This window comes from Notolabrus celidotus, chromosome 11 (genome assembly GCF_009762535.1).
Source record: "Notolabrus celidotus isolate fNotCel1 chromosome 11, fNotCel1.pri, whole genome shotgun sequence".
In the NCBI taxonomy this organism is placed as follows: domain Eukaryota; kingdom Metazoa; phylum Chordata; class Actinopteri; order Labriformes; family Labridae; genus Notolabrus; species Notolabrus celidotus.
This window is the reverse complement of record NC_048282.1, coordinates 11,433,997-11,451,430: the sequence shown is the minus strand read 5'-3', so window position 1 is coordinate 11,451,430 and position 17,434 is coordinate 11,433,997. Positions and strand designations below refer to the sequence as shown.

Sequence of the window (17,434 nt, the reverse complement as noted above, 5' to 3'; positions counted from 1 at the left end):
GTGTGAGCCATAGACTGGTGTATAAATGGTGTGAGCCATGGATTGGTGTATAAAAGTGTGAGCCATAGACTGGTGTAGAAACAGTGTGAGCCATAGACTGGTGTAGAAACGGTTTGGCCCATGGACTGGTGTATAAACGGTGTTACCCATAGACTTGTGTATAAACGGTGTGACCCATAGACTAGTGTATAAACGGTGTGAACCATAGACTGGTGTATAAACGGTGTGACCCATAGACTGGTGTATAAACGGTGTGACCCATAGACTGGTGTAGAAATGGTGTGACCCATAGACTAGTGTATAAACGGTGTGATCCATAGACTAGTGTATAAACGGTGTGACCCATAGACTAGTGTATAAACGGTGTGACCCATAAACTGGTGTATAAACGGCGTGACCCATAGACTGGTTTATACACAGTGTGAGCCATAGACTGGTGTATAAACAGTGTGAGACATAGACTGTAATACACAGTGTGAGCCATAGACTGGTGTATAAACAGTGTGAGCCATAGACTGTAATACACAGTGTGAGCCTAGACTGGTATATAAACAGTGTGAGCCACAGACTGGTGTATAAACGGTGTGAGCCATAGACTGTAATACACACTGTGAGCCATAGACTGGTATATAAACAGTGTGAGCCATAGACTGTAATACACGGTGTGGCCGCTGGGTGTCGTGTTGAGTTAAGATTTATGGTGACGCAACATTCTGCAAAGCAGAGGAAGAGACAGAAGACACCGCACCTTCGACCAAGGTAAGCGAACAAAGACCAACTCTTTCAAAATACGGGATCAAAGCTGAAGAATAAAGCACATTGGGTGTTTTCGTAGTTAGTTTTCCTCTCAGGGAGACTTTGAAGCTTCTCTGTCTGATATTTTTTGAATTTAAGACAAACGGCTGAAGCTGGTTTAGCATTTAAGGGGCTAACGGCTACCAGCTAACTTTCCCTTAGCTGTTCGCTTCGGTTAACTTCGGGCTGTTAAGCTCGGGAAAATGGAGAGGGGACATTTCCGGTTATCACCTTCAAAATAAAACGGAAAACGGAAAGCTGTTGTTTTTCTATTTACTTAACGCGTCTTGGTTTTATTTTGAAGGACAAACCGGATGTTGTGTATGCACAGTGTTTCGGACCTGATGCACCTCGGAACTTTAATTGCTAACTAGCCAGCTAACTAATGTTAGCAGGTAAAAGCATTTCTTGATTAGATTTCAGGTCAATCACAGAACAACGACTTAAAAATCTTCACTACAGTTGAGTTTAAGTTGGTTTAAGTACGCTGAGCGTTGAGTTAAATCACTTCATGGACTCTTTCTGGCTGAATTGCCACCGAAACTACCAACTTTGGTGTCTACGTGTTGTTGACACTGTCTGGGACAGCTGGACAGAAATAGCTCGACTGTCGCGCTAACGCTTTATTAAATATCTACCATCAGCTTTTATTGTTTAACAAGAAGGAAGTCACGATAAACACTTCTCTAACTTAACTATATATGTGTTAAAGTACATTTATGTCAGAGACAAGTTACACGTAGATGAGTGCTATAAATACAGAATGTGATATCCTCTGCGTCTGGTCCTTGTGCTACGTTTTCACCAACATCCCACAGTCACAGATGAGTTTAGTTTACTATATGTTTTTATGGCCCATAAAGTCTGTCGTTGTGGGAAAAGTTCAAAGGAATACTTGTTTAGACGAAAGTTTTATTTGTGTCAAGATTATGTCTTGTTATTGCTCTTAAATCTGCCTTCAAATAAGACCTGCACTATACTTTTTTTAAAGTAGGGTTGTCAAAATGAATGATTGTCCATAGTTAACATTCATATATATTGATGGTACATTTCCTACCTCTACTACATGCACATTAAAAGGGTTATTTTAGTTTTTCATGCTCTGATAAACATGGTAGTGTACAAATATGCTTGCTTTATGCAAATGTACATCTCAGGGATGAAAACTGTGAGTATTCTCCATCATTGATCTTTGGAAATGTTAACCAAATTTTTGTTGTTGTTTTTTTTTATTATCATAAATCATATATTCTCTTCAGTAACATGGTGACAGATCATATAGAGGCATATAAATTGTTTAAATACTGAGTATCAACATGCAGAGCAGGCTCATAAATATAATATACACACACATTTAGTCTAATAAAGCGATGTCAAACTACTAAATGTTAAATTTCTGAAACAGGAGAACTGAACAGAAAAATATTTGAGACTCTGCGTCTAGTTTCCTAACTACTCGAAAAATAAGCGTGTCTACATTGTAACAAATGTGAATATTTGCAAAAGAATATTTTTGTAAACTGTAGTATTAAAGTGGTTCTTTCTGTGTTTGTGATTTTTGGGTGTTTGGGTAAATAAACTAGCCTTGTTTCATGCAGCTAATTTTCCTTACCTTGCTTTTTCATGCACAAGTATCATAGGCTTTAAAGCCTGATTTATACTTCTGCCTCAAATTGGTCTGCATAGCTCCCGTTCCTACGCTAAGGCCTACGCACATAGCTTATTTGCACCTCCTCCAAAATGTAACAATGCATTGAATCGACGCCGACCGCAAGGCCTTTGATTGGTCCGTTTGGGGGCATTGTATGTCCCGCTTTTACAGCACTTCCGGGATCCGTGCACATGGACAGTGTATTTCATCTCCTCTGACATGTCCTCTCTATTCTTCCCCATAATCATTGATGCTCAGATTTTCTGTGGAAAAGTAAACAGAAAATGTAGTGGGGTCGGAAACAGACGACAAAACAAAAACTGTCCTGAAAAGTTCCTTTACCTCAAGGTTACTGTATGATCATTAAGTATACTAGAATCGTGACTTGGCAAACTGAAGCCTAGCAAGCAACAGACGGTTGTGCATATTGACATGAATGTAGCATCACTTAGTAATGCTAACAATGTAGAGTCCAACTTTAAACATGTAAAGGTTAACTAAACATCCTCTGTTTGTTTAAGCAGCTCAACACAAAACGACAGACCTCATGCGTCACATCAGACACACTGTAGACCAGTAACATGGGCCAGTTAAATTCACCATCACTCAAAGATGATTCCCTGGATGATAATCTCTCGCAGTGTCACTGTTTCTAACCTCACATGAGGGAAATAAAGACACGCTGGATAGATAGGAGGAGGAGGGAGGCTTGGCATCAGCTGTGAGCTTCGCTTCAAGTGTTATTTGAGACTTGTGGTACCCCGATGGTAACTCAGATCATATCAACATTAAATGTAAATAGCTTTGGTTTTGATCTGATAGGTTTCTATTCTAGTCAATGTGTTAACTTCCACTGGATCGACAGGAAAACCTCCACGGGGAAGTCCTGTGTTAGCCATTCAAAACACCTGGTCATGTATCTGTATCTGCTTAAGGAGGTTGGTTTCAGCTTGCCGTTGACAATGTGGCTGCTGCACCGCTTCTTGATTTCCCACAAGGCAAGGTCATAATCACGTGTGTTTAAAAAATGTGTGGCATTACAGGGGAGTGCTTTGACTGAGAACAGGACAGAGTTGTGATGAACAGGATCAGTATTTTTTCATCATGACTCTTATTTTTGCACACAGGATAACCAAACTTAGTGATGTGACATTTATTCAGCCCCAAACGTGTTTCCTTTAAACTGGAGGTTTCTGCTCTCCAGTACTCCACCGTACTTCTGTCATGTCTCATATGTCACCTTTAAAGACTAGAGCTTCTACATTTTGGCCCTTTATTCTGTGCAGCTTTGCTCAAACCCCCGTCTTACCCACACACGGACTCCTCCGTCAGTGCTTGCACAAACCAGATTTCTTCACCACTTCTTCATAACCGCCTGTCACAATGTTATCAAATAGTTCTGTTCAGAAGGGAGCTTTCCTTCCTCTTTCTCAACACCAACAGCCGTCTCATTTCATACTTCCAATTTTAAACACAGCTCAGTGTTGTAATCTGACCGAGGCGTTACACTAAGTGTCTTTCATACTCTTCTCCTTCCTTCAGCTCTCCATCATGAGTCTCCCTCCTCAGAGAAGCAGCATTTGTTTCTGAGTGGTGTGCCGGCAGCACAATGACTGGATGTGTGTTTCTAGCAGCCTGGAGTGACAGGCGATGTTTTAGACTCTGAAGAAGCTGTCCACTCACTTTATTATCTTTCTGTTTTTTCAGGCAAAGCATGGCAATGACGGGCCAAAGCTCCTGCTCCTCCATGAGTAACCACACCAAGGAGCGGGTCACCATGGCCAAAGTGACCCTGGAGAACTTCTACAGCAACCTCATCGCCCAGCATGAGGAGAGAGAAATGAGGTGAAACCCCGAGCTTTCAGATCTGCACAGTCATTGTTGTTCAGTGGCTGCACACTGTCATTTTGACTTTAACACAGTTTCAATCACAGCAGGACTCAACAAAGGTTGTGCTTCTGCTCAAAACTCACTACATCTGCTTAGAAAGAAAATTTATAAACATTACAGTTTATTTCCATCCATGTTCCATCAGCATAAATGTTCAGTAAAAACACCTTTTTGTGACAAAAATAAGAGCAAAATCTTTACATCAAATGTTGGTTTACTGGTTTTGCTGAGAATTTTGATGAGTTACATCCCTCAAACTTAAACCCCTTCAAACTTGTAACCCAAAACTTCTGATACAAGTATGTTTTTCTGGAATAAAGATCAATCAATCAATCAATCAATCTGTATCTCTATAGCGGCGAATAACAACAAATATTATCTGAAGACTCTTTACAAACAGAGCAGGTCTACACTGTACTCTGTTCTATTATTAACAAAGACCCAACATCAAGACAGGACAATATCCAGTCCCATCTTACAGACAGGACTCAGTCTGATCTCATCTTAATCCACCACGAGCAGAGCACTTTGCAGCATTTAGCAAGTTACAGTGGCAAGGACAAACTTCCTTTAACAGGCAGAAACCTCCAGCAGGACCAGACTCATGTTAGACAGACATCTGCTGAGACCGTGTTGGAGAGAGGGAGAGAGACAGTCCACTTAAATTAGATTTGACAATGCGTACAAGTATCGTCCCCTTAACATTTGTTGTCTAGCTCCTTACACGTCAGGATGTCTGCTTTGATTTATAACAGCAATAAGAAAATAATAATTTATCAGACTTTTTAATAAACATCTGATTTGATTTAAGGAAGAAAACAAACAATACTCGTCTTAAAGAAAGCCTCATTGGTTCTAAGTCCATAGATCTTCCTTTCCTGGAGCAAGACTAGACTCATGTTAGACAGACATCTGCTGAGACTGAAAGATGTCATGAGGAGGGATTTTTCCCAAAGGTTATAAACTCCTGATTGTTGAATACACTGATCACAGGATTTGCAAGATGATGTTCAAAATCTCCCCTGGTTGTGCATTCAATTGGATTCAGGCAGAAGATTCACGGCAGCTTTTATATCGCTCTTAGAGACAAGAGAAGGATGCTATCAAATACTTTTTGCGATCCTGTGTCTCCAGTTCCCTGTGACCGGAGCAGGGAGCTTTCTGCAGTTTGGCAGCATGACTCTGATCCTCTCGATGTTAGAACCTCTGACACCGTCTCAGCAGTCAGCAGCACATTTACATGATCCGGGTCAACTCCTCTTTCTCCCCACGTGATGAGTGACATCTGACTCCTGCTGCTCTGTGCTTTGACTCTGCTTCAAGGAGCACACACTATCTGCTGTCCAACTATCTAACAATTGATAACAGACTTTAAAAAGAGAAACACAACAGTGGGTGACGGTGGGCGAGTAATTTAATCGGTGTTAACACGGGTGTCATCAACTCCTGTGACGAGCCGTGTGAGGGTAGAAGTGTTTGATTTCATCCTCTGATTGAGACGATGCTGTGTGGTGTCGTGCTGTCAGTAACATTGTAAATAATTGAATGGAAACATGTGGATGAGGGTGAAGCTGACCCTGGGTTTGACATCTTATACGTTGACCTTTTTGTTTACATCTTGAGGACACCTACCAAAACAAACGTTTGGGTTTCGTCGGCATCATTTAGCATGAAAACCTCTTTTCTTTATATTATTATTTTTGTCTTCTTGCAAACATTTAAATGATTGTTGTATCTGGTACTGCTACATTTTCCTACATATTTTTACAGGCAAACACTGATTGCTGATATTTTACATGCATTGACTAACATCACACTCTCTACTCACACCACACTCTTCCTGTCCGTTATCGTCACATGATCATTTACCTCTTTGTTATTTGATGCTGAGTAGTTATGATGTTGGATTTGTGCATTGACTTGCATAGTTGATAACTGATTCCCCATTTCAGACAGCTTTGAAGGTCGATACTTGTGTCTGTATCTAGGGCTGGGCAATAATTCAATAACAATAATTACCGTGATATAACTTTTCTCAATAAAAATAAAGCAAATGTTTGATAAAGATTATATTTAAACCTGTAATTACACCCCCCCCCCCAGCCACTGGAAAGTTAGGGGGCGCTAATGTGCCTTAAACGCTAGTTGCCACCCAACATTAGACAGAAGGAGAAGCCGACATCTTCTATTTTAATATCGCCCAGCTCTATCTGCATCGATGGTGTTCACATGTTAAATTGATGCTAACCCCGACATGTTGTCTCCAGGCAGCAGAAGCTTGAGAAGGTGATGGATCAGGAGGGCCTGGCCGATGAAGAGGTGAGTGACAGCATACGTTGTTTCAGTATGAGTTGTTTCAGTATGGCGCCATCTTGGATCTATTTTCATGTTACATGTTGAGTGGAAGTCAGTCCTATAAAAGTGCACGAATATGATTGATGTTCAGTAACACGTTTGTGCGTCCCATACAGTGATGTTTTTAACAGTGCGATCTGTGTTCTGCAGAAACGTATCCGCCGTTCTCAGCATGCAAGGAAAGAGACAGAGTTCCTGCGTCTGAAACGCACTCGCCTGGGTCTGGAGGACTTTGAATCCCTCAAGGTGATCGGGCGAGGAGCTTTTGGAGAGGTAAGAACCTAAGGCTGTGAAAGAGCATGTTACACTTATGACAGATGGCAGATGTCTTAATTCACCCTGAATCAATCAATCGAACAATCTGTATCTTTATAGCGCTGAATAACAACAAATGTTATCTGAAGACTCTTTACAAACAGAGCAGGTCTACGCCGTACTCTATGTTCTATTATTAAAAAAGACCCAACATCAAGACAGGATAAGATCCAGTCCCATCTTACAGACAGGACTCAGTCTGATCTCATCTTAATCCACCATGAGCAGAGCACTTTGCAGCATTTAGCAAGTTACAGTGACAAGGACAAATTTCCTTTTAACAGACAGAAACCTTGAGCAGGACCAGACTCATGTTAGACACTGATATGCTGAGACCATGTTGGAGAGAGGGATGATAGTGGTGAGACGGATAGTAGTAGTCATAGTAGCTGGAGTCGCGATCTCTGCCGTAGACAGCCTGCAGCTGTGGAAGTGCCAGAGGAAACTACGAGACAAGGGAGCTGAGGGACTCTAGAAAGGTCTTAATGAAAGGTTTAATGGGACAGGCAGAGTTAAAGTAAGAGACAGAGAAGAGAGAGTTAAGTGGTACTCTATTCTCTACTTTTTTTAGTGTTATGAACTTCTTCTGTCTGCTCACCTTGCTTCAGTTCTCTTTAACACAGACCTAACTTTTTGTTTCTTAGGGTTTGGGTTTCTCTCTCTCTCTCCCTCTCCCTCTCCCTCTCCCTCTCTCTGTGTCCTCTTTACATCTTTGTGTCTGCTCTGTCGACTTTTTTCATTGTAGTTATGTTGCATGAAATGTCGTCTTGAATTAATACAATTTAAGCCCAGTAGTCAAGCGAAGAGCTGAATGGTTTAGTGTTCCTGTAGTTATTCTGCAGACATAATGATCAGAGGTTTTCCTCAGACAAGCAGCCTCACAGGGAGAGAGGGGACGCATCACAATTTTAATCGGTGACTAATCACTAAGTCTCTGTCTGCTGCTCAAAACATCCTCAGGCTGAAGTCCACCAAGTATCAGCTGAACAACCCATGCACTTTTCCCCCTAACAGATTTCATATTAATATTCATCAGGATAGCTTCCATGAGGTTTACTTCTCCTACTGATCGAGGCGTCTTTGTTTTGTCTGCTCAGGTTCGTCTGGTGCAGAAGAAAGACACGGGTCATGTCTACGCCATGAAGATCCTCCGCAAAGCCGACATGCTGGAGAAGGAACAGGTGAGGCAGCAAAACACACACACTCACACTCAAAGTGTCTCTGTTGTTTCAAGTGTCAGACTTCTAAACCTGTGTGAATCTGTTTTTCTGTCTCAGGTTGGACATATCCGTGCTGAGCGGGACATCCTGGTGGAGGCAGACAGTCTGTGGGTGGTCAAAATGTTCTACAGCTTCCAGGACAAGATGAACCTCTACCTCATCATGGAGTTTCTGCCCGGAGGTAAGACCTTGTGCACCTGAAACATGACACCCTGCAGATAGATGACGTTTGACGTTCTGGCTCAGAACGGATCTTCATGGAAAAATCCCCGAGTCCCTTAACAAGGTCTAACCTCTGCTGCGTTGTGCTGCAGGAGACATGATGACCCTGCTGATGAAGAAGGACACTCTGACAGAAGAAGCCACTCAGTTCTACATTGCAGAGACGGTGCTGGCCATCGACTCCATCCACCAGCTGGGCTTCATCCACAGAGACATCAAACCTGACAACCTGCTGTTGGACTCCAGGGTCAGTCACAGCCAACATATAGCTATTTTTGCACCTGATTTTAAATGAAGGACATGATTTAATGTAAATAAGATCCCCTTTGTCTGCATTTGTGACATATATTTGTCTAAGGTCTTAATGTTGTCCATAATGTGTCCTGAACATGACCATGGACAGCAGACTTCACTAGTTCTAACACTGATCATTGTGTCTGCAGGGTCACGTAAAGCTGTCAGATTTTGGTCTGTGCACAGGCCTGAAGAGGGCTCACCGGACCGAGTTCTACAAGAACTTGAACCACAGCCTGCCCAGTGACCTCAGCAAGCAAAGTAAGGCAACCACGCTCATTGATTTCAGCCAATCACATCTGGTCATTTTTTACAACTAGGGGTGGGCAATATGGCCTCAAAATTATATCAAGATATTTTGCATTAAAGCATTAACATCTTTGTCCTCCTGTCACTGTGGCTGGGGATTCCTAAACCTACCGGCTACTCGTGATTTTTACAGATAACCAATAACATTGTGTGATGGCGTGTATATTTTAATAAACAAGGCTTAGAATATTTAAGTAATGTGTTGAATTTTAAAGATAAATATTTCAACTTAACAAAATTCTGATGTGCTCTTTGCTCCTTTAAAACAGAGAAAAATATTTTATTTATTTTGGTTTTAATATTTATTATTATTTTATAATTAGTGCCTTTTTATTGCAGCATGTTCTCCAAGGCTGATTTATCTGATAGTAAACCTTTACTGAGAGGAGAGAAAATCATTGTATAGTTGTAAAAAGTTGAGTATGTACAAGGAGAGTCATCAAACACACAGATGGAAACCTTTATTTCATTTTGTGATCGCATCATGAATGAATATTCACATGTAGCTCGCACATCGCCTTTATTTTGAAAGTTTTAGGAGTCGTGTCAAGTTTCTGCTGCTAAAAACATCACATTACCTGCTGGGGATGTTTCAAAATGAATGCAATCCAGGAACACGATAAGTGAGGTCTTTTATTGTGAAGAATAGTCAGAAATAGCGTGTTCACCATCCCGAAGCTACATTCAGCTGTTATCTATAACTCCATGAGGAGTTTATGGTAGCTCCTTCCACTATGAGTCACAGCCACAGCTTGATTCTGCTTCTTTTAACCATCAACGGCTTAAGACAAGCGAGTCTTTAGTCAAAACACACCTTCAATCAGGTAGAAATGTTATAATGGGGATATTAGACCCTGCTGAGTTGTTCAGCACATAGCAGATGTTACAGCCCCGGACAGACCCAAAGAGCGTCAGTACACCCACTTAATGCTGCTGTTATTAGCTGACTTCAAACTTGAAGAGGAGAGAAAGGAAGTTTACCTGATGACTGAGTCACTATGCTGTTTCACAAACATCGGCTTTGACACAAGGAGGAGTGGGCGATGATCTTTGATCCATGAGCGTGCATGTTCGTCATACTTCATCTAGTTATTAAATAAATTATACCACAATATGACACTTTTATATCACATGAAAATGTATACCGTTATTACTGTAGACTGTATGATATGGCACAGCCCTATTTACAACACACTTTATTTTCACATGTATGAGCATACGTAATCCCTAAAACAAGTTCAGGTTTCTAAGTGATGCCTGTGTCAATGTCAGCTCTTGAATGCATCAGCCACAGTGACTTATAAACCAAGCCGTCCTCATCTCCACAGCCTTTCAGAACATGAACTCCAAGAGGAAAGCAGAGACCTGGAAGAGGAACAGGAGGCAGCTGGTAGGACTGAACAGAACATTTCTGCATGAATCACAAACATGTTCCTCTCAGACTTAACCCTGAAAGAAGAGCATCACTAGTTTATGTCTAACCTCAGATTATCAAATCTGTCTCCTCTTCTTCTCCGTCAGGCGTTCTCCACAGTGGGAACCCCGGACTACATCGCACCAGAGGTCTTCATGCAAAACGGATACAACAAGCTCTGTGATTGGTGGAGCCTGGGTGTCATCATGTATGAGATGCTGATAGGTAACAGAGCAGACTCTGCCTTCTTTACCTTCAGACAGTTTAAACTAAGCTGCAGTCTGAATGATGATCACTGTTTGTTTGCAGGTTACCCTCCGTTCTGCTCGGAGACGCCTCAAGAGACGTACAGGAAGGTGATGAACTGGAGAGAGACGCTCACCTTCCCTCCAGAAGTGCCTATTTCAGAGAAGGCCAAAGACCTCATCCTCAGGTACGAGCACACTCTTGAGCATGTCAAAGCCAGCTTATGACCTCTAACTCCTAGAAATGTATTTAGTGTTTAGAAGAGTGGGACGTTAAGTCGCTCTTGTCTTTTGCAGGTTCTGCTGTGAGGAGGAGCACAGGGTCGGTGCTACAAGTGTGGAGGAGATAAAGTCCAATCAGTTTTTTGAGGGAGTGGACTACGACCATATCAGGTGAGCTGGTTTTAGAGACGTTTGTTCTCTCAGCAATCAAGTAAAGAAACCAGATGACAGGAGCTGCTGATGACGGATTAAAACACCTAAATGTGAAAGCAACAAGTGGTTCAAGGTATCTCTCAGTGCAGAGATACGTGCACCTGTGCACCTGTCCAAAAAAACGTCCTGCTCTCTGCAGCTTGAGAAGGTGGACCCTCAAGTGGCCAATTAATACTTTAAACGCTAGAATGTGCTTTGAACTCAGTCGAATAGCTGATTATACCAATAAGAGAAATACATATGACCTGCGGGTGGTTCTCAGGAGTCAGACTCACACACACACAGGCGATCTGTTAAGTGTTTGAATGTGAGGTTCCTCTCTGCAGACTCTTTCCTTTAACCTCTCTCTGACGTGTTTTGCAGAGAGAGACCTGCTGCCATCCCCATCGAGATCAAAAGCATCGACGACACCTCAAACTTTGATGAATTCCCCGACTCAGACATCCTCACACCAACAGGTACGCCGCATGTTTCTGTTGAACTTGTTTATATTGACCTCCTCTATTGTGATGACTTAACGCCTTTTTCTTCTTCTCCTTCTCTTTTAGTTGCACCGGTTTCCAACCAGACCGAGGCCGACCTGAAGAACAAGGACTGGGTCTTCATCAACTACACCTACAAACGCTTCGAGGGCCTGACTGCTCGGGGAGCGATTCCGTCCTACATGAAGGTGGCGAAGAGATGAAAACTGTCAGACAGGATTTTTAAAGCAACAGCACCATGACACCTGAACGAGTCGTCCAAACCCCGCCAGGAGAACTCTGCTCTCTGACACCTGAGTGTTACCTCAGGGTTAATAATAACGGGGCTCACTTTCATCTGCTGCTTTCCACCGTATGAACTGTTGCCTTCTTTCTGCAGTCTTCACTTCTCTGATGCTTCCGAGGGTACCTTTCTTCTTCCTGCTCACGTGTGAGGACTGATCTGGGATTAAAGGATTCAGTGGAACGTCTTCATTCCTGATACCAGCATCATTTACATTCCCTCTCTGCAAACCAGCACCAGTCTGTCGGATCTAAGGGCTCCTCTCTGTTCTCACTCCAGTTCTCGGTGACTTGTCGACTCAAACATTTTGAAGTCACCACTTAAAGGTTATCAGGTGCTCTTCAGGGATTCTGTCCAAATCTTCCTTGTGGTTTCTGACGGCTCACCTTAAGGCTGCTGGCTCCTTCAGACGGCCGAACCAAAGACTGTGAGCTGCACCGTGTTTCTGCTTCCTCTCTCTGTCACGTTGCTTCTTAAGACTTTTTTAGATTGATATTTGCAAGATCTGCTTGTTGAATTGAGTATATGAGAATGATGCATTTTATCGAGTCATGTTACATTTTGGCAGTGACCCCCCCCCCCCCCCCCCCCCCCCCCCCGTTCTGTTTGGATACCTTTAGCACCTTAAAAAACGTCTGATGCAACTTCAACACGATCAGGCCTGCAGCTCCTTAACGGTGTGCTTGTGATGGGTGTTTTTATTGAAATGGAAAAGTACAAGTGTGGCTGTATTAATCTGACACTAGAGTAAAGACATGAGCTCAAAACTGAAGTCAATATTTCCCCACAAATGTCTGCAGATTTATTTTGAATACAGATGCACCGATCTGATATTTGATAGACCTGGATTTATTATTAGTAAAAAGTCAGACTGATCCTCCACGTATCTGTTCTTTTCACGTGCCAAGTGTCGGCTGTATCTCACTGCTGCACAGCAAAACAATATCTTATCCTACATGCAAGACCTCAGTAAGCAAAGTAAGGCAACGTTGTTCATTGATTTCAGCCAATCACATCTGGTCATGTTTTACAAATAGGGGTGGGCGATATGGCCTCAAAGGTTTTCTGAGCAGGCTGCACATGTGAACCCAAACAGACTACGTTTTGTCAAAATTTCTAATCCTTCGGGAAATTTCCACCAGAAAATAGTGTGAGCTAATGTGAGAGTGCAGCGGGTGGATGTGGAGCAATGACGTTTATAACATGCGACACGTCAAAACCAGGTAGGGCGACACGTAACAGGATGAATAACAGGTTCACAGAAGATTTCTGTCCGTCTGTTGCTACGTAGCTTTGCTATGAATGTAAAAACTGTCATCTTAGCGTAAGTCTCTGTTGCTTCATCGCCCTGATTTACTTCCATCACTATCACCCTCCGCATCTGACGGGGGAAATTTCCAGCAGTGAGTGACACACACATAAACCAGCAACTCTGCAAAATTTTAAACGCAGAACTCCTGAAAATGTAAATATTTGCATGTTTGGAAAATTCAGAATATTTAGAGTTTATTTAAATCACGTGTTGCTGAACACAGTGTTGGGACTGTAGTTTCACAGATCTCTTTTTAACATCCCTTGGAAGGAATGACTCTAAATCCCAGACCAATAGAGAAAATGTCGCTTAAAGCCTGCTGAATGTCAGTTTGACAGAATATGATGTTTGTAAATGTTGAACAATATTAAGATTACCGCATCTCTAAATTTGATGTCCATGTTTCAGATGTCATCAGCGTAGACAAGTCTGAATCCTCAAGCAGCTCAAACTGGTGTTTCTTATGGAGTTACCTGCTGAAGCGAGACGTCCCACTCCATCTGTGTGATCATTAACAGAGGGTAAATATCCTGCAGCGTAGATTTAATGCAACCTGAACCTCAAGAGCCTTTTTGATTTGTTCATCCATCATTGTCGGCCTGATTCAGTCCCACCACACAGATTAGATCTCCAGCACACAGTTTTTCTATTTTTGTAAAAACAATTACTCCGAAAAAAGTTGCATGAGGTAATTTTAAAAAGTGTCATCTCACTGATTTAGAAATGTCTTTTTTCATCTCAGCTCAAAAATTCTTTACAATGTTGACCATATTTCTAATTTACTCAACCTTCCTAAATTTTTATTGGAATAAAGGAGAATCTCGTCGAGGACAGGATGCAGAAGAAAAGCTTGTGTAGAAAATATTCCTAATTTAAAAGAAGGGATTCTCCTCGGTCACACAGACGTGTCGCAGTGAAGTCGTTTCAAAGCTGGGCAGCGTTGTGGGGAATAATACTGGTTTCATAACTCTCTGTTCATACTCTGCTCTGTCCTCAGGCCTTTTGTTCAGATCTGCTGCAGGTTTTTGTTTTCTCACCTCCTCTGCTTCCACTTTTCTACTCACTAAACCTTCCACCAGCTTGTTTCCTTAGCTCCGAGGAGGTTTCCTTTGTGTATATATATTTGAATATACAACAGCGTGGTGGTCAGGAGGTTTGATATCAGGAGGAGCTCATCACATTACTCACATCACCCTGAATGTTTTTAAGACACTCAGCATCTTAAAGAATAACTCACGTTTCATAAGTCGTGTTCGTCCACTGAGGAGTTTGTTTTGTTTAGAAGCACAGGGCTAACCAAACGTTTTCCAGTGAACACAATATCCAAATGCTGTCATTGAGAAATGAATGTAAATTAAGTTTAAAGGAGTCATGGAGAGGGTTTTCTTTTTTTGCCACAATAATTCCAAAATGCTGATTGTGTGAATGTAGCCAGGTTTAATGGTTTTCCCGGCACATGAGCTGGGATGTGTGGAAGCCCATTTTACCCAGAAAGAAGTCCGAAAGGGACGAGAAGAGCAATCAAATACTGAGCTTTGATAAAATAACTTCATTTAATATTGAAAATGCATTTCATGATTCAGATAATTAATAATTTGCCTTTATAAGAGATTTAAGAGGTCACAATTTAACTACCTGATTTTGATTCAATTTACAAAGACTTACTTCGACCCTGGTTGATAAGTTTGAACTTAGAATTTATTTTGTTATTTTTTTTGTTCTGAATTGTTTGGTCTATAAAACATCCATAAACAGCAAAAATATTGAGCAAGGTTTCCAAATCCTGAGGTGGCGTCCTTAGATTTTAAGTTTAGTCCAGAATCTCAAAGAAATAAAAGAAAATACCAGTGCAGATTTTTTTTTTTTTCTTAAAATGAACAAACTAAAATCTACAGAGCCCCTGAAGTCTCAAATGGTATCATTGTTAGATTTTTAACTTTATAGAATCATCTCGTGGAAACAACTTGTCTTGTGCAATTTTTTATCTTTTGTGCTTAAGAAAATTATCTTGTGCACATACGTTTTTATCTTTTGGGAACAATTTATTATTGTGTGTGCAAAAAAGATGAAATGATTCACTTTTGGAGTGTGCCTCCGTACAAATGGCACACTGGTTTCCAAATAGTTGGTGTTTAATTTAACCCTGTCTGACCTGAACGCAGGAGATTATTGTGCTTACAGTGATAATTAAATTAATTGAAATCAAACCCAAATTAGTTTCTGAAGCAAATTAAAATACAAGAGAATTTGACCTCAAAACAAAACAAAATCAACACAATAAGAACGACCAAACTTCTACCAGAAGTCTGATATAAAAAGTATTCAACCAGCTAACGCTTCTGTCGTCACCATGTTTAACATGCTATGACGTCTTCATGTTTCATTTGGTGTGGGATAAATTAGGTAAAACGCTAACTGACGCCAGTAAAAAGTAAAAATACTTCAAGTGATAATTTCATGCCAAGCAAATGTCTCGATAATGCACTGTCCAACCATTTCCAAAGGTTAAAACATTATCAAAATAGATTATTGATTTAATAGTTATAAATTGTGAGGTATCTGCAGCTTCCCCACACAGAAGTTGTCGGATCGTTCAAATCTTAAGTAAGACCATAATTTAAGGTTAAGATGATTTGATGCATGCTCAGATTTTCAAACTTCGATCTTTTCTCTTCATGTTTCTAAAACATTTCTCACATTTCATCTGTTTCCATTATTTTTGTCCGGAATGGGCTTCCATACATACCAGCTCAGTCTGAAGGTTTTCTTCTGGTCTGTAATATAAAGCTTGGTATATTCAGGTAGTGTGTAGATGGCGCTCAGCACATTGTAACACATTGTAGTGAAGCACGCTGTGGAGCTTATTTCCATGGGATGGGAGGGGGGGGGCTCACTATTTTAAACATACTGTGTGACAGAGGGAAGTTTCTGCTCCGCATGTTTTTACCAAACTGCAGAAGAGTCGCTTAAAGCAATAGAGCACACGGAACGACTTGTTTTATTGATGATGCCACTTTGTGTGTGTGTGTGAGTGTGTGTGAGGTGTCAGACTGCAGGTGAAGATGTGAGCGTGCTCAGTAGAGACATGAAATGATATGTATGTTGTTTTCTACGCGTGAGGCTCAGATGTGTGTCCGCTCGGCTCGTGTGTGAGTCGACGTGTGGGGGTCGGTGTTTGGGAAGGTGGGTGTACATTATTTAAACCACTGTTCTCTGTGTAGCGTGTGGCTGATGTTTGTTTTCTGCTATTTGACAATGAATTACTCTGCACTTAACCGTGTCCTGTCCTTCTTTTACAACATCTGAGTGTTAGCCACAAGTCTTCAAGGAAGTAGGTTTAGTGTCCATTTAGAGAAGCTCACAGCTGTGACTTCAGAGGGCAACCACAAGGTGAGGCGTCACCAAGCGTCAACCTCCCATCTAAAAAATAGTCAAATGCGGAAGTGCTAAAAACTGCAGTTTGAGGATCTGCTTGAGGCTGGCTCCAGAAGTACCGGAAACCACATACACACCAATTCAAAAAAGCCGATCTTTACAGCAGAAATAAACATGTTTACAGCCTGGTACAAAAGATGAGTGTAGTCTGGATAGCTCATTTCTCTATCGGCACACACTGTACGTAATCTGAATATCTAATTTGAAAGATATTCAGATTACGAGTCTTCCAATGAGAGGCACAGCTGACTTGATTGACAGGCGGGAACACTGTAGCCATTGGCTAGGAGGCTCAAAGCCCGCCTCTTTTTTGTCACAAACGCTCGACAGCAGCAATATGGCTGCCACCGCCAATTGGCCTCAAAACAATGCTTCAGAAACAGATGGGTGATGTCAAGGATACTACGTCCATATTTTATAGTCTATGCTTTAAACCCAGGGCCAAATTGTTAAAAGTAATCTGATCAGATTAAAGTCAAATCAGAAAATCAGAATGGATCAAATATTGTAATTTGATTGTCAAAAGAATAACAGGATTGTTTAGTCCAATCTTGGTTTATATCCGGATAAAACCTTTATAGAATCTTCACTTTTTTTCAATTCTGAGATCAAAGACAACATTCTAGAATTCTGTCTTTGATCTCAGAATTCTAGAACACCTGCCTTTGCTCTCCATACAGACTGTTTTTCCTGCAGACACCACCAAAGCCTGCTGATACCTGATTGGTCGATACCACTCAGACCACAGACAGAGACCAGAACACTACTCAGACTACA

General features: G+C 41.4%; 1 protein-coding gene across 1 annotated transcript; it reads left to right on the top strand.

The window, feature by feature from the left end:
* Window positions 1-636: 636 nt before the first annotated feature.
* Window positions 637-16,497, top strand: LOC117821534 (serine/threonine-protein kinase 38). The gene is made up of 14 exons (XM_034695894.1): window positions 637-759; window positions 4,154-4,291; window positions 6,604-6,655; window positions 6,842-6,964; window positions 8,104-8,187; window positions 8,284-8,407; window positions 8,541-8,695; window positions 8,892-9,003; window positions 10,380-10,441; window positions 10,573-10,690; window positions 10,775-10,898; window positions 11,008-11,103; window positions 11,509-11,603; window positions 11,694-16,497. The coding sequence occupies exons 1-14, from the start codon at window positions 698-700 to the stop codon at window positions 11,828-11,830; spliced, it is 1,482 nt and encodes a 493-aa protein (XP_034551785.1). The 5' UTR covers window positions 637-697; the 3' UTR covers window positions 11,831-16,497.
* Window positions 16,498-17,434: the final 937 nt, after the last annotated feature.

What these genes read in the sequence shown, in the direction of transcription:
- LOC117821534 (XM_034695894.1), top strand. Translation starts at nt 698, where the DNA reads ATGGTGACGCAACATTCTGCAAAGCAGAGGAAGAGACAGAAGACACCG. An exon ending in AGGGCCTGGCCGATGAAGAG is followed by an intron (nt 6,656 to 6,841) that starts GTGAGTGACAGC and finishes TGTGTTCTGCAG; the next exon opens with AAACGTATCCGCCGTTCTCA. An exon ending in GTGGACTACGACCATATCAG is followed by an intron (nt 11,104 to 11,508) that starts GTGAGCTGGTTT and finishes CGTGTTTTGCAG; the next exon opens with AGAGAGACCTGCTGCCATCC.